The sequence below is a fragment of the Pseudonaja textilis genome, chromosome 17 (genome assembly GCF_049901715.1).
Source record: "Pseudonaja textilis isolate UNSWEBS1 chromosome 17, rPseTex1.2, whole genome shotgun sequence".
Lineage (NCBI taxonomy): Eukaryota > Metazoa > Chordata > Lepidosauria > Squamata > Elapidae > Pseudonaja > Pseudonaja textilis.
The window spans coordinates 7,156,014-7,180,642 of NC_142006.1; the positions used below are offsets into that span (position 1 = coordinate 7,156,014).

The 24,629-nt window shown below is 44.8% G+C and overlaps 1 protein-coding gene across 1 annotated transcript in view; it reads right to left on the reverse strand.

Annotated features, from left to right (window-relative positions):
• The window catches only part of FIBCD1 (fibrinogen C domain containing 1), a 35,983-nt gene extending 13,219 nt beyond the window's left edge, over positions 1-22,764 (reverse strand). The window contains exons 1-4 of the mRNA XM_026712600.2: positions 22,262-22,764; positions 5,578-6,054; positions 2,746-2,905; positions 2,514-2,650 (exon numbers count right to left, since the gene is read on the reverse strand). Of these exons, the coding sequence (XP_026568385.2) occupies positions 2,514-2,650; positions 2,746-2,905; positions 5,578-6,054; positions 22,262-22,336 (849 nt within the window). The 5' untranslated portion in view covers positions 22,337-22,764. The remainder of the gene's footprint in view (positions 1-2,513; positions 2,651-2,745; positions 2,906-5,577; positions 6,055-22,261) is intronic.
• Positions 22,765-24,629: the final 1,865 nt, after the last annotated feature.

A 24,629-nucleotide genomic window follows, 5' to 3' on the forward strand; every position in this document is an offset into this window, starting at 1 on the left:
TAATTAACAAATTAGGACGGTGTTGGGATGCTGCCGAGGGAAAAAGGTCGTGAGTTTTTAAAATCAATTCCTCCCTTCGCACAACCCAATTTTCGTTTAAGTATAATTGTGTGAAGGGGAAAAGAAACGCCATTAAAAGTGTGGGTAGAAAGGAACTTTGGCGAAGTGACATGACCAGGTAACTAGAGGCAGGTATGTGTGTCTCAAACTGCCTTCGGATCACACTTTTTCGTAAAAAAAAAAAAATAGAGGTAAAAGACCTGGAAAGCCGGTAATTTAAACCTGTATACATTTGTGACTTCTTTTTTTTTTTCTCTTTAAGTAGATTTATTTAAACAAAAGTGGTGGGAAATTCATGAGGATCCCAAAGAATAAGTACTGTACGACTCTGCAACTGTTGACTTTTTTCCCATTCCACCCCGCTCAAAAAAAAGAACAGAGAAAACTGCAACCAGTTTTCTTTCAAGTCAGTTTTTGGCTCACGAAAACTTCATAGAGAAGAACCAGGCATGGTTTCCTTGGCAAGATTGCCGAAAATAGTAATAGCATCTGTTATTTCAAAACAAAGCTTGTTACTCTAGTTCGAAGTCGTCGTCCCCACCCTCCAATATTTTCCCATTCAAATAACTAACCAAGTAAGTCCAAGTCTTGGATTTATACAACATTAATAAGGAGGAATCGTTTGTGAAAGATAGCTTTAACTGCTGCTGATAGAGGAAGGGAGGGAGGGAAGGAAGGAAAAAATAAAGAAAGACAAAGATAGAAAGAGAGAGGGAGGAAGGAAGGAAGGAAGGAAGGAAGGAAGGAAGGAAGGAAGGAAGGAAGGAAGGAAGGAAGGAAGGAAGTTGGTTTTATTATCCTCAAATTCCAACCAACACCCTTAGGGTGAGATTTCTTTCCAGGAAAATAAAATAAAATAGTGACATGCAGCTGACTCAAAATCCAGCAAGTCAAAAGGTTGATGGGATGGATGTAACCAAAGAGACATCAATTGACTTCTAACCCCTTCATCCAGCTCTAAATCCAGACAGTCCAACAGGGCATAAGAAACTAATCTGTATTTTGTTTCTTGACTTTAAGTCTTGCTCAGGCTGGGATCAAACAAAGGAAGCCAACTGAGAAGGTTAGCAGCAAACTCTGGGGCTGAGACAGCATTTAAACCTTGTTTTTAAAAATTGTTATTATTCTCATCAAATTTGGCAACTTTACGATGTGTGGACCTGCTCCCAGAATTCCTCAGCCAGCAAGGGGATTCTGGGAGTTGAAGTCCACATATCTTAAAAGTTGCCCAAATTTGCAAACTTCGGATTTAAACTGTTCTTTAGAAAGCACTTAACATTCTAAGCTAAAACAAACTGAGACTCATTATGCTGATTATAGTGTATCAATTCAACTGTACCCACCAAGCATCTAACTCTGCTGGCATATCAAACAACCACTTTCTCTAGACTGCAAATGGCCCATGCAGCCACGTCTATTAATAATAAAGTTGACATTATTGCAATCTTTCACATTTACACTTGTACAGATTTATTTCCCATCTGCTGTTCTCTGGAAATTAGTTTATTTTACACCCGCATGATGAAGCCAATCCTTGTTGTTTACTTTTTAGGAACGCGACTCCCTACCCTACCCCAACCCCCAAAATATTATCAAATGTGGTCATGGTAGCAATTACCATTCCTTTTCTAACATTGTGATGGACTTTGGGAAGAGGGTAAAAAAGGAGGTTTAATTCTCTCAAGGGTGCAAAAAGGTTGGATGTCTGGCAGAAGGAAGGGAGAAGGGAAGGGAAAGGAGAAATGGGATGAAGAAGAAGGAAGGGAGGGTGGGTGGGTGGAGGGAGGAAAGAAGAAAGGGTTTGGAGGGAGGGAGAAAGGGAGAAGCGGAAGAAAAAAAGAAAAAAATGGCAGAAGAAAGAAAAGAAAGAAGGAAGGGAAAAGGGGAGGGAGTGGGAGGGAGATAGGAAGAAAGGAAGGAAGGAAGAGGGAGGAAGGGAAGGAGGAAGAAGTGGGATGAAGAGGAAGGAAGGAAGGAAGGAAAGAAGGAAGGGAAGAAAGAAGAAAAAGAAAGAAAGAAAGAAAGAAAGAAAGAAAGAAAGAAAGAAAGAAAGAAAGAAAGAATGGAAGGAAGGAAGAAGAAAAAGAAGAAAGGAAGAAAAAGAAAGAAAGAGAAAGGATGGAGGAGGGGGAAAGAAAAAAAGAATGAGAAAGAAAGAAAAAGATGGCAGGAGAAAAAAAGGGAGGGAAGGAAGGAAGGAAGGAAAAAAGGGTGAAGGGAGGCACCCAATCCACCCATCCCTTTACTTGCTTTCCAAGGTGACACCAAGCCCAAATTTCCTTGCCCCTCCCTCGAGAAAGAACCCCCTCCCTTCCCGATTCCCTTCGGAGGGCCCACCCAGCCTTCTCCCCCCCTTGCTTCTCCTCAGTTTGGTGCCCACCTTGAGTGGCTTTAGCTCCGAGAAGGGAGGAAGAAATGAAGAGACCCACCCAGTGCAGCGACGCCCCTCTTACCGTCCACCCTCCGCCATCGGTGGTCATGTCGCAGTAAACCTGGAACCCCTCGGCATAGTGGGTGGGGAAGATGGAGAAGACCCCATCCCCTTGTTGTCCACCAACGTAGACATCCAAACAATCCCGAGGCTTTGAGCCTGTTGAGAAGAACGAGAATGACATTTGGGGCCAGTCGAGGACGGGGCCTGTACCGCTGGCTCAAGAAGGAAAAGAGGGGGATTATTTGACCCACCATTCGGGCATCCTTTGGGCCGCGTGGTTCGGGATGGGATCCGTTGAAGGTCCGCCTTCATGCGTGGTCGGGCGAGGCTGCGGTCCCTCTGCAGAGTCTCCAGGATGTCGCTGACGGAGCTCACCAGCCTCGCTATGTTGGTCTGGCTTTCGGAAAGCAGCTGCACATTAAAAAGAAAAAAATCTATCTATATAAAAGCAAAATGCCACTCATGCATCATCACAAAATCTCCAGAACCATAAAGCTGCTTAAGTGGCTTCTTCTGGCCCATTTTATCACCTTCCTTGCCAGCATCGTTAAGGGAAACCACTGGGGTTGTTAAGTGAGTCGCGCGGTTGTTAAGGGAATTGGACTTTCCCCCTTGACTTGGCTGGTTGGGAGGTCGCAAACGGGGGGGGGATCCCTGCAACCGTCGTAAGTACGAGTCAGTCACCAAGCATCTGAATTTGGATCACATGACCGCAGGGATTCCGTAGCAGTGTGAAAAGCGGTGATAATAAGTCGCTTTTTTTTCAGTCCTGCTGCAATTTCGAATGGTCAGTAAATGAACTTTTGTAAGTTGAGGACTGCTTGCAATGAATTTTTGCAAGAGAATTCCGTTTACTAATTATAAGGCCAATCATTTCTTTCACCAGGCCAAAATTTAGAAAAAAGGATTTATCAACCCAAGTGGGGACCGTACATGCTTTTTATACAGTGGGAAGAAAATCCAAAGATAATAAATAATGATTTTGATTTTTCCTCCCCAGTTTATCTGAAAGCTCAAACGTCTCGCCTTTGCTCAGAAAATTGCTGGTTTCATCCTCACAACTTAAAAAAATAAAATAAAATACAGCTCATTTCCATCTATGTCTTAATTTGGTCGATGTATTGATCCGACCTTTGGATTAAACTTTTGATTTTTAAGGCAGATGCTTTTTATAGTTCAATCATCATATACAAGCAATATTTCTTATTCCACAGCCCTGCCGGCTAGGAAACCAGGATGCTCTCGACATGTCAAGTACGACAGCCAGATATTTATCACAATTTTGGTGAATCATACTTGCCAATAGTATACAGGCCCTGCCATTGATTCTAGCCTCTTTTTGCAAAGATAAATGATTTTGATTTCTGCGCAGAAAAGCTTTAAAAGAGCAGCAGTCAGAAAGTTGCTGGAGAACATTTTAGCCTGAACAAAATTGGATGCAGTACTCTTAAGTGTGAAAAATATTTATATTTTGTCTTTCGGGGACCAATGAAAATTTCCCCAAATATATATTGAGCAATTGCAAGGGAAATCTAAGTGGCTGAACATTCCAGATTGCTTTTAACATTTGAGCCCAAATGTTGGCTTACGTTTGTGCCCACCCCCCGCAAAAGTAATAAATAAATAAATTCAGATTGAAGTTGTAGATGCCCAGAGACAGGTGCAACTGTCATAAATACAGGCAGTCATTGGCTTATAACCATTCATTTAGTGACAGTTCAGAAAAAGTGATTTGTGGCTGTTTTTCACACTTATGATGGTTGCAGCCTCCCCCGTGGTCACGAGATCAAAATTCAGAGGCTTGGCCACTGGTTCTCCTTTTGCGACCTTTGACAAGCAAAGTCATTGGGGACTCTGGATGTATTTTTTTTTCCTCTATTTCGGAGAGAAATTTGAAGCCATCACCCAACCCATTTCTCCAGCCGCAAATTTTGCATCTTTGAAAGACCGCTGAGGCCCATATTTCTTTTATCTTTCTCTCCTAGACTTCGCCTCCCATTTCTAAAGAAAATGTTGCGTGCAGTTAAGGAGAAAAGAAATTGTTGTGAGAAACAAAGCTTGGTTATATATTAGAAAAAGAGAGAGAGGGAGAGGGAGAGAGAACCATCTCGGCTGCCCTGTTGGGTCTTGTGCCTGCTGTTTTCAAAAATTACCCAATTTCCAGTGCAAAGAAGACCGTGCGAGCCAAGATCGTGCAATTCTGTAATAGCCACGAGGTGATGTAGCTTTGAAAATTGGCACACAAGAAAAACTTGAGTTTCAACATCAAGCCAGATTTGCAAACGGCCTCACAAAAGTTAAAAAGAAAGCAAGAAACACCCCCCTCCTCATTATGTACACACCGCAGCCAGGCTCTCAAAAAAAAATGCGAGCTTACAACTGCAAGAAGCAAAAGTCGGCACTTTGCATTTCATTTGAATTTTTAAAAATCTGCAATTCAGAATAAGAGTATTGCCCTTGTAAAACGAGCGGCTCGGTAAAAGATTAATTGGCACTTTAAAATTGTGCCTGGTATCGAATCCGGGCTGGAAGAGTTGCCATAAAATGGGAACCTCTCCCAAAGATCTTGGGCTGGAACTGAGATCGTTTGAAGGAAGCTGCTATTCCAGATTTGATCAATAGTTGTCTGCCACATCTATTCATCTCCACCCCCTGCCTTTTATTCCCCAGAACTAGGGTGGGGCTTCATTAGCAGTGGTGGCTCTTCTGTCCTAAGGACCGGCCCATAGATTTCCACTGCTCTCCTCTCCTCTGTGCATCCATGCATCAGGTACTTGACCTATCTGTTCCTCCTCTTCTTCATCAGCCACCTCCAGACCTGGGGACTGTTGATTCTTCATCTGAGGGCTGATGGAGCCCACGCTCTGCCTCTGCCTCTTTCTCTCTCTCTCTCTCTCTCTCTCTGCCAGCTCCATTACCTCTTCCCCCTCGGAGCTCCCAGGTCACCTGGATGCTGGTCCTGACTCCCACGCCTTCTCCTCATCTGATTTGGCTGCTGGAAGGGCCGGCGGCCGACAATGCCACAAAACTACCCTTCCAAGTTGAACCTCACCTTTGACGATAAAGTCCCATCTTTGACTCACCTGTATGAGCCGCCCTTGTTCGTTCTGGAGGGCGCTCAGCTCCTGCCCGATAGCGCTGTGCCCCTTCTTCAGATTTTCACAGTCTGTCCGGAGCTGTGCCGCGTGAGAGAGCAGCTTGGAGACCTCGTCTGAGAGGCCCACCATCAAGGCTCTCTCTTGCCCCTTGGATGACTTGGTCTCCGCGTCGTGGTCCGTCACGACTCTCAGAAGGGACGATTGCAGGCTCTCCAAGCGGACGAAGCTGTTGGCTTGGTTGGGACAGTTGGGGTCGATGAAGATGTTGATGCGGGAACTGTCGGCTTTCTCGATGGTGACTAAAGCGTTGGCATCATCCGGGTTGGTGGTGATGACGGGCGGGGATTCAGTGACTGGCGTGTGGTAGTGGTTCATGAAGAGGATGGCGGCCGTGACGGTCACGGCTAAGAGGATGACCACGGAGAGAAGAACGGTGCAGAGAATGTAGCCGCAGTTCACTCTCTAGGAACAGACAGAAGGCAGGGAGAGGTTGAGGTCTTTTTGGAAGCCCACCATGATGTCCCATGGAGTAATCCAGCCCCATCCTTCCAACCCTGTCACGTTCTCTAGGTTCTCACTTAGCCCTTGCAATGGGGACTGGTGACAATAGAGTTGGGTCCAGAAAATGAATAATGATCAATATGGAACAGAACAGAATTAGAAAATAGAATAATAAAAGGGTTGGAAACAACATTGGAGGTCTTCCAATCCAACCTCTGCTTAAGAAGGAGACCTATTGCATTTCAGACGAATGATTGTCCAGACTTTTCTTAAAAACCTCCAGTGTTGGAGCATTTACAACTTCTAGAGGTAAGCTGTTTCATTGATGAATTGTTCTAACTGTCAGGAAATTTCTCCCTAATTCTAGGTTGGTTCACCCTTGGATAAGCTTCCATCTAGTACTACTATCAACTATCTCTCCCTTTCTCCCTCTGTACTTCTCTCCCTTCATGTCTTTTATCCATCCATCCATCCATCCATCCATCCATCCATATCTTCTATCATCTGTCTGTCTCTCTGGCCATCTCTTTCTTCCCTCCCTCCCTCCATCTCACGGCTTTTTGGGATTTAAAAAAAAATCCTACTCCACTTTAATGCTATAACATTTTGTGGAGATCTACCAGCCAGGTACTAAGACAGACCCTCCTTAACTTCCAAAGGCAGACAAAGTTATTAAGATGGTTGAGAGCCCAATATATCTTCAAGTCAACGGAGGAAAACAGTGTGTTAGAAGATAGTGATTAATTAAATGTATGTGCCATCCAACTCCCAATGTCTGAAATGAATCAATTAGAAAAAAAATCCAGAAGAAAATAATGGATGAAAATAAATAATATCCCCATAAATTAACTAATGCATTATGAAATTGCAGTACCAAAAATAGAAAAACTGTCAATCCAAAAAATAAACAGGGAAAAAAAAACCTCCTTAAAAAATCAACTTAATTAACATAAACCACCCAATTCTGCCTACATTCATTTCATCATGTAATAACAACGTATCAAACTGTGCATCAAAGTTTATTTACTCTCGTAAAATATTATGAAATCTGTGCCCAAGGGAAACGATGGTGTCATTATTATTTTTTTATTAGTGGTTAAAGAAATTGCCTTTTCAAAAATGGGTAAGTGACATATTTCTTGGATCTATTCTTTCATATCTGGGCTCATGGTACTTTTCCAATCACTCAATATAATTCTCTTGGCTGTTTTCCATGTATGATGTTATAAGCGATACCCCCAAAATGGTGAGGTTGCACAGTTTAGGAATATATAGGTAGTTCTCGACTTATGACGGCAATTGAGCCACAATTTTAGGTTGCTAAGTGAGACGTTTGCTAAGTGAGTTTTGCCCCCAGAATACAGGGAAAAGTACAAAGGAAGAAAGAAAGAAAGAAAGAAAGAAAGAAAGAAAGAAAGAAAGAAAGAAAGAAAGAAAGAAAGAAGAGAAACTTCTAACTTTCTTCAAATGAGTTATAACTATAAAATACATTAAGCTTTTGATCTGAAATTCAATAATACACAGCATATCTCTAATCATAAACATTTCCAATTGTCAAATCCCCAAATTAGGGTGGCGTTTCTTTCAGGCTGTATTCTCAGATTCAGACTTTAATCCTTTCCCTTGGAAAATACGATTTTTTATTTTTATTTTTAAGTTCAGGCATGGGAACAAAAGCCGGAGGGTTAGGAGAGAATGGAGAGAAATGACTGATTTAGAGGTAACAATGTTTGATTTGCCAGAATAAGTCCATTTGTCATTCACACTGTGCAAATAGGAAAAAAAAACAAAAACCTCTAGGTTTATATTTGGGGATGTGCATTTGGAGCTATAACCTTCGGTAGATTGAAAGATCTCAATTGAGATAAATGTGGATTATCCCCAATTAATTCTGTTCTAATTCTTATTTGGGTTATTTGTTAACGATGGTTCTTTTCTCTTTCTCTCTCTCCATTCGAAATGTTTACGGCATTGCATTCCCTTTTATTCTCCATTTAATTCCTTGCTTTTATGTTTCCCCAAATTGAAAAGCACCTGGAATTGTTCAGCACGTTGGGTGGGACGTATAAATCTAATAACTGAATCAATAAACGGGTAAGTAATTGAATAAATCCCTCTAGCTGGCTTCTGTCCTATTGTGCACAGCTGCCTTTCCTAACAGATGTGGTTTATGGGTTCCTTGATCCTTTTTGAGCTTGGTTGTTTTCTTGCAGACATTTCATTACCCAACTAGGTAACATTAACAGTACTAGAAGGGAGTGGGTTTATGGAGAGGAGGAGGAGGAGGAGGAGGACTGTGATGTCTTTGATGTTCTCTGAGCTTTCTTGAAGACATTTCATTACCCAACCAGGTACCATCATCAGTGAAAGTGGGGTTTGCTCCCTGTTTATATACTGTACAGTTGTTTTGAGCCTAATTGTTTTCTTGAAGATGTTTCATCATTCAAGTAGGTAAACAATCATCAGGACATTTGCCCAACGAGCAACTAAGTTAGGAGAGAGATGATATCTGTCTTCCAGTAGTTGAGGGGCTGCCCCAAAGAAGAGAGGGGCCAATCTATTCTCCAAAGGACCTGAAGGCAGGAAGAGAAACAATGGATGGAAATCAATCAAGGGAAGGAGGAACTTGGAAGTAAGGAGGAATTTCTTGACTCAGAAAGTTATTTTCCTTCTTGAAACATTTTTTCCCCCCGGAACAGGCTGTCCTTTGTGGCCATCTTGGGATTATTCTTCATCTCTGGGCTGAACTCACAACTTTATGCGTCTCCTGCTGAACTCTGACAGTGGTCATGTGGCGCTTGCTGGAAACGAAGACTTATTTGACCCTCGCAACTCTGCAGGAAGATGGAAGAGGAGTGATGGATGGTTCTGCAACCCAGTCCAAGAGTGAGCACACTTGATTTGCAACTTCTCACGAAGCTGGGAAACTGCTGGTTAGGGTGGAAAGCACCGCAGGAGATGGACTGAGGTGTGTGTGTGTGTGTGTGTGTCCATCTTGAGGAAGGGTGTCCAATCAACCTCCCCTCTCCCCATAGAACTGAAGCCTTGGCCACTGTGCAGCCACAACTCCCATAACTTCTTGGGAGGGAGAACAATCGAAGTTGCAAGTCCAGCAGATGCCGAGAAGAACAGGTTGAGCTCAGGTAGCTGAGCAAGGCAGCTTAAACATGTGAGTAGAAACAGGTAACCCTTGACTTACGACTGCTTTTGAGCCCAATGTTTCTGTCGCTAAGCGAGGCATTGGTTAAGTGAATTTGCCCACCCCTTTTTTTAACGACCTTTCTGGCCACGGTCCTTAAGCGAATCTCTGCAGGTGTTAAGTGAGACACCCAGTTGTTAAACCAAGTCTGACTTCCCCGTTGACTTCGCTTGTCAGAAGGTCGCCAAATTATGTGCGCCGCAACTGACGTAAGTACATGCCAGTTGCCAAGCGTCCAAATTTTGATCACGGGACCAGAGGAAATGCTGCAACAATTGTAGCGTCAACTCATAAAATATTTCTATGGTCTTTTTAGAGTTGCCAACAGAAAGGGAAGTGGGGAAAGGGGTTTGAAAGAGCAGTGCGGCAGCTTGGAAACTGAAAGTGCATTCCATAAATAGTTTTTCAAAGATAGTAACTAGGTGACTGAAGTTTCTGTCGTGCAAATATCTAGTTGGAGAACATGATTGATGACTCTGGGCTATGGATGTGTCCCATTGGAGGATATGAATTATGATACACCCAGGGGGTGGGGGAAAACCAGGGTCAAGAGTGACAATGAATGCCGGACAGTTTAACTCCCCATAAATTCTTTTGAAGTGTTGGAAGTTTGGCTCGAGACTCAGGATTTAATTGGGGTAAGTGCTGGAATCCTGAAAAAATGGTCATAATTCACCTTTTTTTCAATGCTGATATAACTTCGGTCATTAAATGAATGGTTGTAAGACAAAGACGACCGCTGATGATTTTATATCCATTTTAATTGGTTAAGCCTTTTAAACAACAGGCGTCCCTTTGTCTGGTTGTAATGTTGTGGTATGGTTTTCCAGCTTGCACATGACACATCACAACCCATGAAGCTTCTTCTTTGAGGAAGAGGTGTTAATTGGCATGCTTTTGTAGTTTCCTAGCCATCAAAAGCATCGGATATTTCCATCAGAACAACAAAGCCGCTCCAAACTCTGTCCCCATTCAGACGTGCAAAGCAGGGTTGCTATGCTTTTCCAAAAGGGACGGACCCAACTCCATTTTCCCTCCTCCCCTCCAATCTCAGTTTGGGGTGACTTTAAAGAGCCTTTATTGTCTGAGAACGGAAGGTGAGAACGTTCCTTCTGTTCAGCGTTAACGATCAGAGGGAATTGGGGGTGGCTGAGCCCCAATTCGGACGAGCACTTCTTCGCGATAGATAATGGCCTCTTGGTTTACGATGCGTGATGCCGAGAAGTCACGAGTGGGCATTTTGGATTTGATGTTTGGAGAAACAAGCACACGGCCAATGCAAAGGGACAACGGCCTCTGCCCTTTCTGAAGTTCAAACATCTGAAGAAGCAAGCTGGAACTAAGGACAAATTTCTGGAGAAATGGTATAGAGTTATCCGCTTAAGCAAGGGGTTGGACTAGAAGACCTCACTATTCTGTTTTCTCTTCTGTTTTTACACCTTCAGCTAGTGCTCTGAACTCAGTCGCATCTCCTTGAGTTCTCGGCTGTTTTGAGTTTCTCAAACCCTGACACACAAACACCCCCCCCCCACCCCCCAATTCCTTCCCTCTGTTTTCTCTCTTCGTCTTCTTCCTTCCGTGCGGCTGCTCATTTTCTGTTGCATTTGCTCCGGAGAGGCTGGGGTGTTTTCTGATTTTTTTTTTCAATGCAGCTGTCCGAAGGCCTAAAAGATGCAACCCAAGACTGGTTCCTCTCTGGGAAAACAAAGCCAATCCTTTTTCCCTCTTGCTACTTCTGTGCAAATAAAATAAAATAAAATAAAATAAAACAGCCCTGGGTCCCTTCTCTTCCTTTCCTTCCATGGCTTTCTCCTCTTTTCCATCGTGGTGCTTCCACACAAATCTGTTTCGATTGACGTCTTCCTTCAAGCCTTCTCTCTTTTCCACCACCCCCGTCACTATTTGCATTAAGATGACTTCAGCAATAAGCTCCTTAGGAACGGAGCGGAGGGAGGGGAAAGCCATCTTCCCCGCTCCCAGGTTGTTTCTTTGATACGGCAAGCGTGCCACAAAAAAGGGACAGGTCCCAGGCAGCCAGACAAGGCCCTTTAGCCAACGCTAAATTAATGGGACATCCTCAAAACCCACCGAATGTCTCCAGGTGAAGGATCTCTTCTCTTGGCAGGTACTCTGAAAGAGGCCGTTGTACTGCACTGTTGTTGCTGGTGTGTTTTTTGTGGATTTTTTATTTTATTATTATTTTTTGCAATTTGTGTTCTTCTCCCAACCGGAGATGCCAAGACTGATAACTGCGACATCTCTGAAGTTAAATCAATTATCTTCTGATCATCTCTTCTGGCAGGTGGAAGAACCAGAAGCGGGAGGGGAAACAAGACGTAGGTTGGGTTGCGCACCTAAGGCTGACATCAGCGATGCATCAGGTAAATCTTGACTTAACGCCCGTAACGGTGAGAAGGATCTTGGAGTCCTTAAACAGGCAGTCGCTTAAAGATAAGGCAGGAGGGTGCACCAGCAGCCTAAAAAGCCAACACCGTCCGAGGGCTGCCTTAGCAAAGGACTAGAACCAAGATCACGTGATGTTCTTAGTGTCACTTTACAAAATACCCTTCGTAAGGCCACACTTGGAATACTGCATCCAGTTCTGGTCACAACAACATAAAAAAAGAGACTGAGGCTCTGGAAAGAGTGCAGAGAAAAGCGACAGGGATGATTAGAGAACTGGAGGCTAAAATCTATGAAGAACAGCTGCAGGAATTGGGCAGAAGAAAAGAAGGACCAGGGGAAACATGATAGCAGTGTTATGATATCTCAGGGGTTGCTATAAAGAAGGTGGGTGGTGATGGGAAGTTCAAGTTATTTTCCAAATCACCAGAGGGCAGGACAAGAAACAATGAATGGAAACTAACCAAGGAGAGGAGCAAACCCTGGAGGTTTTTAAGAAAAGACTGGACCGCCATTTGTCTGAAATGGTATGGGGTCTCGTGCTCGAGCAGAGGGTTGGACTAGAAGACCTCCAAGGTCCCTTCCAACTCTATGACTCTATGTTCTGTGGTTTGTGATCAATCGTAGCTTCTTTCAAACTTGACCTCCTGGCTTCTATATTACTAAAGAGCTCTTCTGCATTACAGAGAGCTCTTTGCTTAGTGCCAACAGCAGACCAAGTCTATAAACGAAGCTGTGCAATGCACGAAGATTAAAAAAAAAAAAACCCAATTACTTATTTGTGATCAGGAAGCATGGCATCGCAGGGAAGATTAAAATTAGCCTGGGTGGGGAGAGGCCGTGGGATCTCCAAAGCCATTTGGCTTTCATTTAGACGTAAACGATCAACTATTAGAACTGATATGGCAGTCTATTTTCCCCGCCTGCCTGCCAGCTGTCGAGGTGCAGACTGTGTCCAAGTTACCGGCGGCTGATGACTTGCTTATGTTTTTTTTTTTTTTTACCAGAACACAAGCGAGGCTGAGATGTTTATTAGGAGATTATGGGATAGCTTGCCAAGAAGAACCGTTAAGTGCAAATTACATCAAGATTAAGGTAGCGATGGTCGAAAGCAGTCCTCTCTTTTTGCAAAGAGTGGCTGGATGTTCAAGAAACTGAACAATGCAGACATTTGGACTATTTGAGGTTTATTTTGGGAAACGGTGCTGCCTGGGTGAGGAAGAACATTAAAAAAAAATCAATTGAATTTTGGGGAGGTAGGTAAGAGACTTGAGGCATGCGTGTGGAATAAAAAGGAGACTGGGTCCAGAATGAGGACCAAGTAGAAACATGAATGGAAGGTACAAAGCAATGAGAGGGTTGATTAGGGTTGGATTGAGTTGGGTTGGGTTGAGTTGAGATGGGTTGAGATGGGTTGAATTGGGTTGGGTTGGGTTGGATTAATGAATGACTGAATGAGGAAGGAATGGAAGGCAAAGCTAGGAAGGAAGAGTGAACGATTCAAGAGGAAGGGCAAGATGGAGAGAGCTGTATAGTACAGGTAGTCCTCAATTTACAACAGTTCATTTAGTGAGAGTTCATAGTTACAATAGCACTGAGAAAAGCGACTTATGACTGTTTTTCACACTTACAACCATTGAAGCATCCCTATGGTCACATGATCAAAATTCAGACTCTTGGAAACTGGCTAAGATTTATGACAGTTGCAATGCCCTGGGGTCATGTGCTCCCCTTCTGACAAGCAAAGCCAGTTGGGAACATTCAATATTGCAAGGATTCACTTAACAACTATGGCACTCAAGGTTGCACGTCAAGGACTACCTGTATTGAAGTCATCTTGGAAAAAAAAAGAGGAGGTGAAGATATCTAAAGAACAAAAGACCATTCATGAAGCAATGTGTGAAGAGTCCCACTGGTTAACTATTCTCACTGTCAGGAAATTTCTCCTTAATTCTAGATCAGTAAGCCCGAACCAATTTTGTTTTACTTTTTCAGATCAACCCAGGAGATATTGGTTTCCTTTCTCGATGTGACTGGGGTGGATTTCTTTTTTTTTAATTTCCCAATTTACATTTGAATATCCCTTTATCTGCATTGCTAGACTGATATGCCCAAACCCTCAATTAATACAGTCAATGGTTCACAATTCAAACCAATGAAAATTCAATAGCTGCGTGCATTAGGGAAAGGGAATTTTAAAAAGCACAATACGTGGGTTAATTTGAGGGGGCGAGAAATAGGTATATTGTGTGTAGTCCTGAGGGGAAGCTTGTTAAAGAGAGATCCAATCTAGAAGTAAGAAGACATTTCCTGACATTGAGACCAATTAAGCACTGGAATGGCTTCCCTCCAGAAGTTGTGGCTACTGCATCACTTGAGGTTTTCAAGAAGAGACTGGACAGCCATTTGACTGGGATGGTACGAAGTCTCCTGCCTTGAACGGGGCTGGACTAGAAGTACTTTCAGGGTCCCTTCTAATCCTAGGATTCTATGTTCTGCAGAGCTGTCCTGCAAACCAGTAATTATCCCAAATAAGATTTCTGGCTTCTTCTTTGACCAGCTCTTTGTTGAGTTGTTTTTTTATGAGCAACCTAGCTAAGGAAATTTAAAAATCACCTCCAGGCAACTGAAGGGCTCGGAGAGGAGAGAACGTAATTCTAGTTTCTATGGAGATTCTCGGTCCTCCAGGTCATGGCTGTCCCAAAGGTGCTTTCATCAAAAGGCAACTTTTTTCTTTGAAGACATCTCGCTCCTCACCCAAGGACCTTCTTCAGCTCTTCGGAAGCACCTTTGGGACGGCCTAGTTTTGGGTTGCATAACCATCAAAGCCCAGTGGAAGCATTTCCAGGCACTAAAGGAGAAAACGTGCTACCGATCTTGTTTTGGTCTGGCAGTAGAGGAAGTACTGAACGTTTCGCAATATGTAGATCCATCCGTCGCAAGGAATCGGAGCCGCTCAGAACCAAGGACAGATAGTCCTTGAATTATGACCACAATTGAGCCCCAAATTCCCACGGCTAAACAAGGTAGTTGCTAAGTGAATTTTGTTCAGTGGAGTTACTGCAGTCGTGAAGTTGGAAACGCAGTTGCTGAGTGAATTTGGCTTCCCCCAATGACTTTGCTAGTTGGATAAAGTGATCACTTGACCCCAGGACACTGCAACTATCATAAATACATACCAGTTGCCAAGCAACCAGATTTTGATCACGTGACCTTGGGGATGGTCCTAGGTGTGAAAACTGGTCCTAGGTCCCTTTTTTTCCAGTGCCATTTGGTCACTAAATAAACTGTTTTAAGTAGAATTCCAGACTTCTTGGCCAAGAAGTTGCAACCCAGCATTTTCAGAAGAGGGCCAAACAAACCAAGTTTGTTTTTGCAAGGTTTGGGCTGCATCACCGCTATGAGCTTCTCGGGATGAAGAGATGTAAATCTTTTAAGCATGTTGACCTTATTAGCAAGTTCTTATCCTATTCGATATTTGAATAGCTTTCTCCCCGTGCTTAATCTTCTTTACTGGAAGCTAAACACACGTCGCTCACTTTCAGCCCTGTCTATCCAGGAGTTTTATCTGCTTGTCCTTCTGTCCCTCAGCTTTCAGACTTGAATCTATCCCCAAATTCGTCAATATACTCATTCAACTGAGATAAGCCAAGTTGGGTCACCTTCCTCAAAGGCTCAAGAGAATACCAGAGCAGCTGCCAGCCTCTGGTCCCCTGTGCTTTCCTTCCATTATTGGACCCAGATGGTTTTGTTTGAACGAAAAGCAATTTCCCCAACTTGAGAAATTCTGTTTTATTATTATCTTTGATCAGTAGACGTGAAGCAATTCTAGGAAGGTTTGCCCAAAAGTCAACGCCATCAAAATCAATAGCGCTTTTAACTTCAGTGGAAATAAATTTGGGGTGGAAGCATCCATGTGGAATATACCAATAACTCTCAGGGTTGGAGTGGCCTGGGTCACCTTTGTACATGTAGATATAATCCTTCAAGGAACTTCAGCCTTTCGGTACAGAGGGGTCGTAGGCTCTGCTGTTAAGCAGAGTCATGGGGCAAGCGATTTTGAATGTATGAATGAGCAGTTAGTTAGTTATAGAATTACAGTATTGTAACACACTATCAAGGATAGGAGGAAATTAAAAGTATGATGGGCTGTGTGACAGCCTGACAGCCCCATTTTATATTGTCTTAATGCTTTCCTTCCTTCCTTCCTTCCTTCCTTCCTTCCTTCCTTCCTTCCTTCCTTCCTTCCTTCCTTCCTTCCTTTCTTAACATGTTTCTCTTTCAACCTTCTGTATTTTCTCTCTCTTAATCTTTCTTTCCTTCCTTCCTTCCTTCTTTCCAATAATCTTCCATATTTCCTCACTTAATCTTTTCTTTCTCCCTCCCTCCCCATAATTTTTCTCTTTCAATCTTCCATATTTTCTCTCACTTAATCCTTCCTTTCTACCTCCTTTGCATTACCCCCACTTGGTATCCTGGGGGGGCGGGGGGCGCTACAGGATTGTTGCTTTAAAACCCTTCAGTCACCGTGTAAAACACTTATTTTAATTTCCCCCTGTTATTTATATGCAGTTTTTGGCCTGTGCCCTGTCTCGAGATTTTCATAATTTGTTCGCGTCTTGAAGCTGATTTGGGTTTTTTGCTTTTTTGTTCTCTGCTCTTCCCTCTCCTCATTATCTTCTCTCTCTCTCTCTCATTGGTATTTACATTTTAATTGTTTTCTTCTTTGAATAAACCAACCTGGGAATATAATCAAAGGGTGCTATGAAAATATTTGTAAATAATATGGAAGAAACAGAATTTCTTTTGGAGAGGAAATCGTTTCCTAGCCTGAGCTTCTCACATTCTACCTTGTCTTCCAAGGTCCCTGTGTGCCTTGAACCCACAGCTTTTGTCCAAGTAAAATTTTACAAAGACGAAGCAGCACCACTGAATGGGTTCTTTGTAAAAATACAGGTAGCCCTCAACTTGCAACCATTTCTTTAGTGACCATTCGCAGTTACAATAGCACTGAAAAAGCGACTGGTGATGTCTTGCTTAGCAACCGAAATTTGGGGTTCAATAGTGGTGGAAGGTCTACCTGTAGAGAAATCTCTTTGGGCGTTCTCTGTCCAGGGTGCTGAATGCATTCTGCTTCTTCCTGGCATTGTGGACCACGTCAGCTCAAATATTTATTTTAACCCACGGAAACTGTCTGGATCACTCCAGATTCACCTTGCCCTGCCTCTTGATGACATCAGAAAGAAGAGGCTACTGGTTGGTTTAGAGTTTATTCTGGTTCTATCCCATTCACATCTGAAAAAAGTCCTATAGGATGATGAAGTCCTTCTTTAGAACTCAACACAGGTAATCCTCGGTTTGCGACTACAGATTGAGCCTAATATTTTTGTTGCTATGCAGTTGTTAAGTGAATTTTGCCCCATTTTATGACCGTTCTGGCCACAGTTGTTAAGTGAATCACTGCAGTTGTGAAGTTAGTAGCCCGGTTGCTAAGTGAAGATGTCTTCCCCAACTGGCTTTGCTTCTCGGAAGGTCCCAAAAGCTGATCACATTGCAACCATCATAAGCAGTTGCTAAAACCTGAATTTTGATCACATGACCATGGACATAAACGTGAAAAAAACGGTCATAAGTCACTTTCATGGTGCCGTTATAACTTTGAACTGTTGCTAAATGAATATTTTTTTTTAAATCAATGATTATCTGTAGAGGGATAAGAGCAGCACCTCGTAACTAAAATGGCTTCTCCTTTCCAACAAACGCTCGTTAAAACATGGGGGGAAAAACATAGGATATCTTTTCCTGCATAGCACTAATTTCAAAGATTGAGTGTTAAATCTCCAGGGGAAAATCTGGGACAGTCAAGACCACCCCCACTTATCCCAGGAATGCTCCAGACCCCATCCCACCCCCCAAATTTCCTTTCTTCTCCCCTCCCCCCCCGTGCTTTGCCAGAGGAAAAAATAGCATCATTCCATAGCTATAGAAAAATTCCCTCCCTTTACTCACCAAGATGCTTAAAATTAGCACTTAATTCTAGAAGGTTTTTCTCCTCCCCTTAATATTAGCAATAATTAGATGGAATAACTTAATAAACAACGTTTACTAGGTGACCAATTTGCAAGCTCTGCGTTTGCTTGCTTGGCGCTGCCGTTGAGTAATTTTAGACTTTCAAGAAATCCATTTTCTGTATAGAGAAGTAGACTAGCTTCAACGTTCACTGAGAGATCTACGTTGCATTGAACAATTTCACAGTTCGGTCATTTCCAGGTAGGATACAGACAAATCTGGCTGAATCTTTGGAGAAGCATAATGCTAACCTAACATTCATCAGGTTATGAGGCTATAACTGTATGCCTAGAGTATGTGGAATGAGGAACCACATCTGTTAGCTCAACTCCTTGGAGAAAAACATACTCTAAATAGTAAAATTCCTGACCATCCCTGTCCAATCTTTCTGTCTAATCAGATCCCCTAATTCTCATTCTGGGAGCTTTCAGATCATTTGATACCCCAGATAAAATATTCAGCTATAGTCTCAGTAATTATAAGAACTTGGCACCAACAAGCTTTAGAAAATCTCCACTCAATTTGTGGGCAGAGAAAGTGGACGAAGTCTTTCTTCAGGGGATGACAACGTTCTCCATCCGTTTCTCAAGGACAACTTCTCCCCTTAGCCTGGACAGAAGCAGCAAGTTCCTTCTTGAGATCTTCCACTAAAGATGAAACTTGAGAGACAACCGTGCCATGAACAATAGGACAATCATCTCCATCACATTGTCCCTCATGGAACCTCACTTCCCCTCAGAAGCATTTCTCCAAAGTTCTCCTTGGACAGAAGGGTCAACTTCTTATCCATCATCTTGTAAGAGAACGGATGGAGGACAGCCAAACCCTCAAGATGATTTCTTTGCTTGGAACAAGCTCAGCTTTGCTTGGCCCTGTGGAAATGAATGAAGCCTTCCCAATCCTTGGATTCATCTCGGGTGAATTAAGGAGGACACCTGGACCAAGCTGATGGTCTTTTGAAGGTTCAGCTGGCCATCTAAGGGAACTTCTGGGTGAAGGACATGTCCCATGGTGGGCCTGATCCGAACTTCTTTTTCCAGCTCTCCAGCTTCTTGCCTTGAAGGCAGGCCACTCTTGTGCTGTCTACTTTCCCTCGTTGACCAAAGGATCTGGGTTATGGGTTGTATGTATGGAGAAGAATATCCAAGAATATGGTGCCCACCAGTGGTGGGATTGAAATATTTTTACTACCGGTTCTGTGCGCGTGGCTTGGTGGGCATGGCAGAGGAAGAATACTGAAAAAAAACCCATTCCCTCCTCACTCCAGGGGGAAGATTACTGCAAAATCCTCCCTCCCCACCCCAATAACCTGCTTTCCAGCTCCATTCTCCTGTGCAGGGCAACAAAAGAAGACTGGCACCATCCACCATTTTGCAAACAAATAGTAAATGATGGATGCATTTTCTGTTTTCCCACCCTCTATACACAGAGACGCTCTTACGCGCAGATCGTCCTAGACTTACAACCACATTTTCCCATTGCAAAGCAAGGCAGTTGTTAAGGGAGTGGCACCAGTTCTACAAAATTCCTCCCCACAGTTGTTTAGCGAATCACTGGTTGTTAAGTGAATCCTGCATCCCTGTTGGCTTCTTTTGTCAGGAGGGCGCAAAACGTTGATCACGTGACCTGGGACACTGCAACCATCACAAGTACACGCCAGTTGCATAGTGTCTGAATTTTGATCACGTGACCACACGGATGCTACAATGGTTTTAAGTACGAACATCGGTTTGTAAGTCACCGTTGTGACTTTGCATGGTCACTAAACAAACAATGTTAAGTTAAGGACTGCCTGACCGGGAGCAGAAGTGATCCCAATTTTTTTTTTTTGAATTGGTTGCATCCTAAACTCAACCCTGAGTTTGTACAACACTGCAAACCAAGTTGGCTGGTTTAAATCTAGTCAGGAAGGTAGAATTCTCTCATTCACATCAATGTCAAAACATGGCCCAAAATGTCCAAGCTATTGTTTTTTTAAATTTTGAATCAAGCAATCTTTTCTTACACCCGTAAAACGTTGCTTCTTGTGTACGTTAAGAGGAGGGCAATATTAACAGTGGGCCACAAAGGATGCAGACCCAGGTTTCAAAGGTTCTCGGCCAACTGAGCCAGGCCTTCTGGGATGTCTATATTTTATTTCAGCGCCACCTGCCACACGTTGGCACGTGTTTGCATTTCTCTGCTTGGAATTTATTGTCTCGGGTTTACGAGGGGCGGCAAGCAAGATCTAAGAAGCTGCTGTTTGCTGGTGCATGTAGGTTGCTTTAACTACGTGGCACAAAATCCGTGGCATGCGTGCCTTAGCTTCCCCTTTCTCCCTCGCATCTGTTGGTTGCCTGACCATTAAGTTTTCAGCCATTTAGCAACCTGTGGACAGGCACACACCTGAGGGAGAGAATTAGGGGGTCTTTCCTTACAAAGAAGCTGAGATAAAACCTTTGACGGCGGCTGGTTCTGTAAAAGGCCCTGTGCACACATGTGCCAGGTACATACCCAGAGGTGGCAAGGAATGATCGTAGCCCTTTAAGGATGGGACTGCTCCAAGAGATCTGCCTGACTTAAAAGTAGCAGGGGATTGGGGCTCCCTGAAGACAATCCAGAGGGAGGCATTATTCTGCCGAAGGTGCCAGTTTGAAAGCACCAGGCTAGAAAGGAGACGTGAGTTCTAGTCCCACCTTAGGCATAAAAACCAGCTGGGTGTCTTGAGGCCAATCACAAGGCGATGGTGAGTTCTAGTCCCGCCTTAGCATGAAAGCCAACTGGATGACTTTGGACCAATCACCAGGAGAGGGTGAGTTCGAGTCCCGCCTTAGGCATGAACACCAGCTGGGTGACTTTGGGCCAGTCCCCTTGTCTCAGCCAAATCCACCACACAGGGTTGTTGTTGTGTGGAAAATAGGAGGAAAGAGTAGTAGATACATTTGCCGCCTTGAGTTATCGCTAAAAATAACCAAGGCAGGATACCTATGAATAAAAAATAAAAGATAAATATGCTTTTCAAACAGACTGATTGAGTAAACAAGAGACTTGAACTAGTTGGCATTTGGGTTCCTGCCTCGCCATTTTTTTTTCCTCCTCTTCCTGAGCCAGAGAGAGAGAGAGAGAAAATCCGAGATGACATTCTGTCTGTAAACAAATAAACTAAATAATTCAAGGCACATTTGCCAACCGTCAGCCACACAGGTTCCCAGCCGGTCCCTTGGGGAGAAAAGGGACGGCAAAGGAGTCATCCAGGGACTGGGCGCAAGCCAAGCCAGATCTCTTACCAAAGGATGGAGAAACTATCAGAGAGGGCAAAGGAGGGCTTTTATTTATATCGTATCCCACCTTTTATTGCTTTTATAAATAGTTCAAGATGGCATACATATCCAAAACACCTTCCTCCTCCTGTTTCCCCCACAACAACAACCCTGTGAGGTGGGTTGGGCTGAGAGAGAGAGAGAGAGAGAGAGAGAAGCACTGACTCAAAGTCACCCAGCTAGCTTTCATGCCTAAGAAGGGACTAGAACTCACCATCACCTAGTGATTGATCCAAAGTTACCCATCTGGCTTTCATGCCTACGGAAGGACTAGAACTCACCATCACCTAGCGATTGGCAGAAAGTCACCCAGCTGGCTTTCATGCCTAAGGAGGGACTAGAGCTCACCATCACCTAGCGATTGATCCAAAGTCACCCAGCTGGCTTTCACGGATAAGGCAATACTAGAACTCCCTGCTTTCTTGCCTGGTACTTTAAGCACTAGAGCCAACTGGCCATCTCTACTCAGTGCTTTCCGCAGCCTTCCTTTTGCAAACACACACCTGTTTTCACAATGCCGAGGGCTGCGCAACGGCCGCCCCCTCACACACAAATCCCCAATGGACAGCAGAAGGCTGAACAAACCTCCCAGTGTCAAACGGGGCGCCTATTTTGAGGGGTTTTATATATATAGAGAGAGAGGAGGGGCAATGAATATACAGTGTATATATATATATACACTGTATATTCATTGCCCCTCCTCTTCCCCACCTCCCCCTCCTCCTCCCATGGCAGGAGGGCTTCAACGGGAGGCTGAAAAGTTTTGGAGAGGGGGGGGGTTAGGGGTCGGGGTGGTCTCTCCTTCCTTGCTTGAAACGGTCATCTCCGGGGGTCCCAGCCTCTCCATCCCAGGCTGCCTCTTCGGCTTTGGGTCTTCCAAGTCGAGAAGGCTGGTCACTGCCAACTGGCTCTGCTACCCCCTCTTAACCTCTCTCTCCCCCCCCCGCCCCAAACGGACAGCCTCACACCTTTTCAGGTGGCTGTCTGAAGGGCAACCCATCCAGATGTTGAAAAACGGCTCGGGAGGGGGGGGGTTCCCCTTTGGAGCCCAGGCGCTGCGCCCACTCTGCTCCTTCTCCTGGTGGCTCAGCGCCCTCCTGCTCCCTTCCGTCTTTCCTCTCCCCGCTCTCCCCGTGTTCCCCAGATCCCTCTGTCCGTCCCCCCACACCTCCACCCCAGGAAGCCGGACGATGCTCACCTGAGATTTCTCCTGAGGTCCGTCTTCCAACTGCGCCGACCTCCCCACATTTTTCCAGCGTTCGTTGACCATCATTGGTTGGGGAGGGGAGGGGATTCGGGGTTGGCGGCGCTCCAGCGAGGAGGTCTCCCTCTGCCCAGCTCCGAGGGGTTCTTCCCCCCCCCGCCCACCCCGCAATGCCAACGACGAGAATCGGGGAGTGGAGCGGTGGGGCGCCGTCTCCTCAAAACCGGCGGGGGAGAGGCTGAAATATCCGCTAAGCTCCGAAGGCAACGTCCCTTTGGCTTCACCAGCTCTCTCTTTGCAAGCCGGCGGTCTCTCCCGTCTTCCTCGCTCGCCTGAAGATGGGGAGGGGAGCGGGGGGCGGCGCGGGGATGGAGAGGGTCGCGCCGCTTTTAAAAGAAGCACGCAGGCTGGCACTCGCCGCCGCGACGTCCACGCCAGCCTGCACCTGGACGCCGGGTTCCTCCTGCCTCTGGGTTTGCGCGGCGCACGAAAGCCAAGGCTGGTTGGGTTGGGTTGAGTTGGGTTGGGTTGGGTTGGGTTGGGTTGGATCCCACGTGTGGAATTGAAATGCGCCCCGCCTCGCCCGCCCGCAAAAAGGACGAGCCGTCCGTCACCTTTTAACGCGTGTTCACGCGGACCAAGTTGAAGGACCCAGCTTGGTGTGTGAAGGCACCTGCCGGGCTTTGCTCTTGGTTGACGCGTTGGGTGAAGAAGGACACCCTTGAAGAGAAGGTCGTTCTCCAAGGCTTTGGGGGGGCGAGGGGGGAATGGGGCTTCCCGGTTGCTGGTGGGAAAGTCAGAGGTGGGTTTTGGCTGCGAGCAGGAGAGGTGTGTACGGTTGGGGGGCCGGCTGTGCGTGGCTGTATTAAGTGAACACTTCCAGCCAACTAGATTACACTTACACACAAGAGGGAGGGAGATTTCTGAAAGCAAATAAAAATAATTTTGTTCTTTTGGCATAGCAGATGTTTCTTCTTCCTCCTCCTCTCCTCCTCCTCCTCCTCCCCAACTCTTGGAAATATTGTTGAGTGCCTTCCTTCCTTCCTTCCTTCCTTCCTTTCCTTCCTTCCTTCCTTCCTTCCTTCCTTCCATCCTTCCTTCCTTCCTTCCTCATCCATTTTTCCATCCATCCATCTTTCCATCCATCCATCCATCCATCCATCCATCTTCCTCCCTCCCTCCCTCCCTCCCTTCCTCCTCCTTCTCCTTCTTTCCTCCTCCTCCACCCCCCACCCCATCCCCGGAGGCTGCTGGAATGGTCCTAAGTGTGAAAAATAACCCTCCTTGAAACTTCAAATGGTCACTAAACGAACCATCACTAAGTTGAGGACTGTCCGTACTCAACCTGTTTTTAACTGAGGTTTGCCTGGGCTGTGACTAGTCATGGTGTCAGATTCTAATTTTTTTAGGGTGTGGGGGGTGTGGGATGAGAATTAGAAGCGCCTCATGAGGGGTCTTTTACACAAGAGTAAAGCCATTTTCTCGAATAGGAACCTGTCAGGATTCCGGCAGTTACTCCAATTAAATCATGAGCCTCGAGCCACACTCCCCAAACTAAAAAAAGATTTATTTGAAGGTAACATGCCGGCATTAGCCTGGGCATAGCTGACTCTGAGACACATCATTCATTATCACCCTTGACCCTGGTTTCCCCCCACCCCCCCGGGTGTATCATAATTCATATTCTCCAACGGGACACGTCCATAGCCAAGAGTCATCAATCATGCTCTCCAGTTAGATTTTTCCTCTGCAGAAGCTTCAGTCATCTAATCAGTCTCTGAAGAAAATACGAACGGAATGTACTTTCGATTCCACACTGCCGCCCGCTCTTTCAAACTCCCTCCCCTCTTTCTGTTGCCAACTATAAAACGTGTATACAAAACGTTTTATGGGTTGACAGAACCTTTAAGAAGAGATAATTACTGACAAACAACACATGAGCTTTTGGGGAGGGGTCTTGAAAAAAAAGGCAGCCTTAATTGTCTTCAGGTGTGAGCAGCTTATTTATTCTTTCCACGGAACCTGAGGGTGTTTGAGGAGACATCTTGTTTTCTGGGGTTTTTTCTAGAATATTCTGCCTTTGACTCCCGGATGTGAGTAACGTTGACCAGGTGGCTGTTAAGTGAAGTGGGGAGAAAGCATCCTTAATTGATCGATTTCTAAAATCCAGGGGCCGCCCATCTTAACCAACGGGGAGTTTCCTCACCCCAGTACATCTCAAAGCGAAACGGGTTAGGGGAGATTCAGTCGACCAAGGAAGAAAACCAAAATGAGACGTGGTTTTCTTTAAAGGAAGGTAGCCCTGGGAGGGGGAAGAGAGAAAGAAAGCCATTGGACAAGGTTGTCGCTTGCGATGATTAAT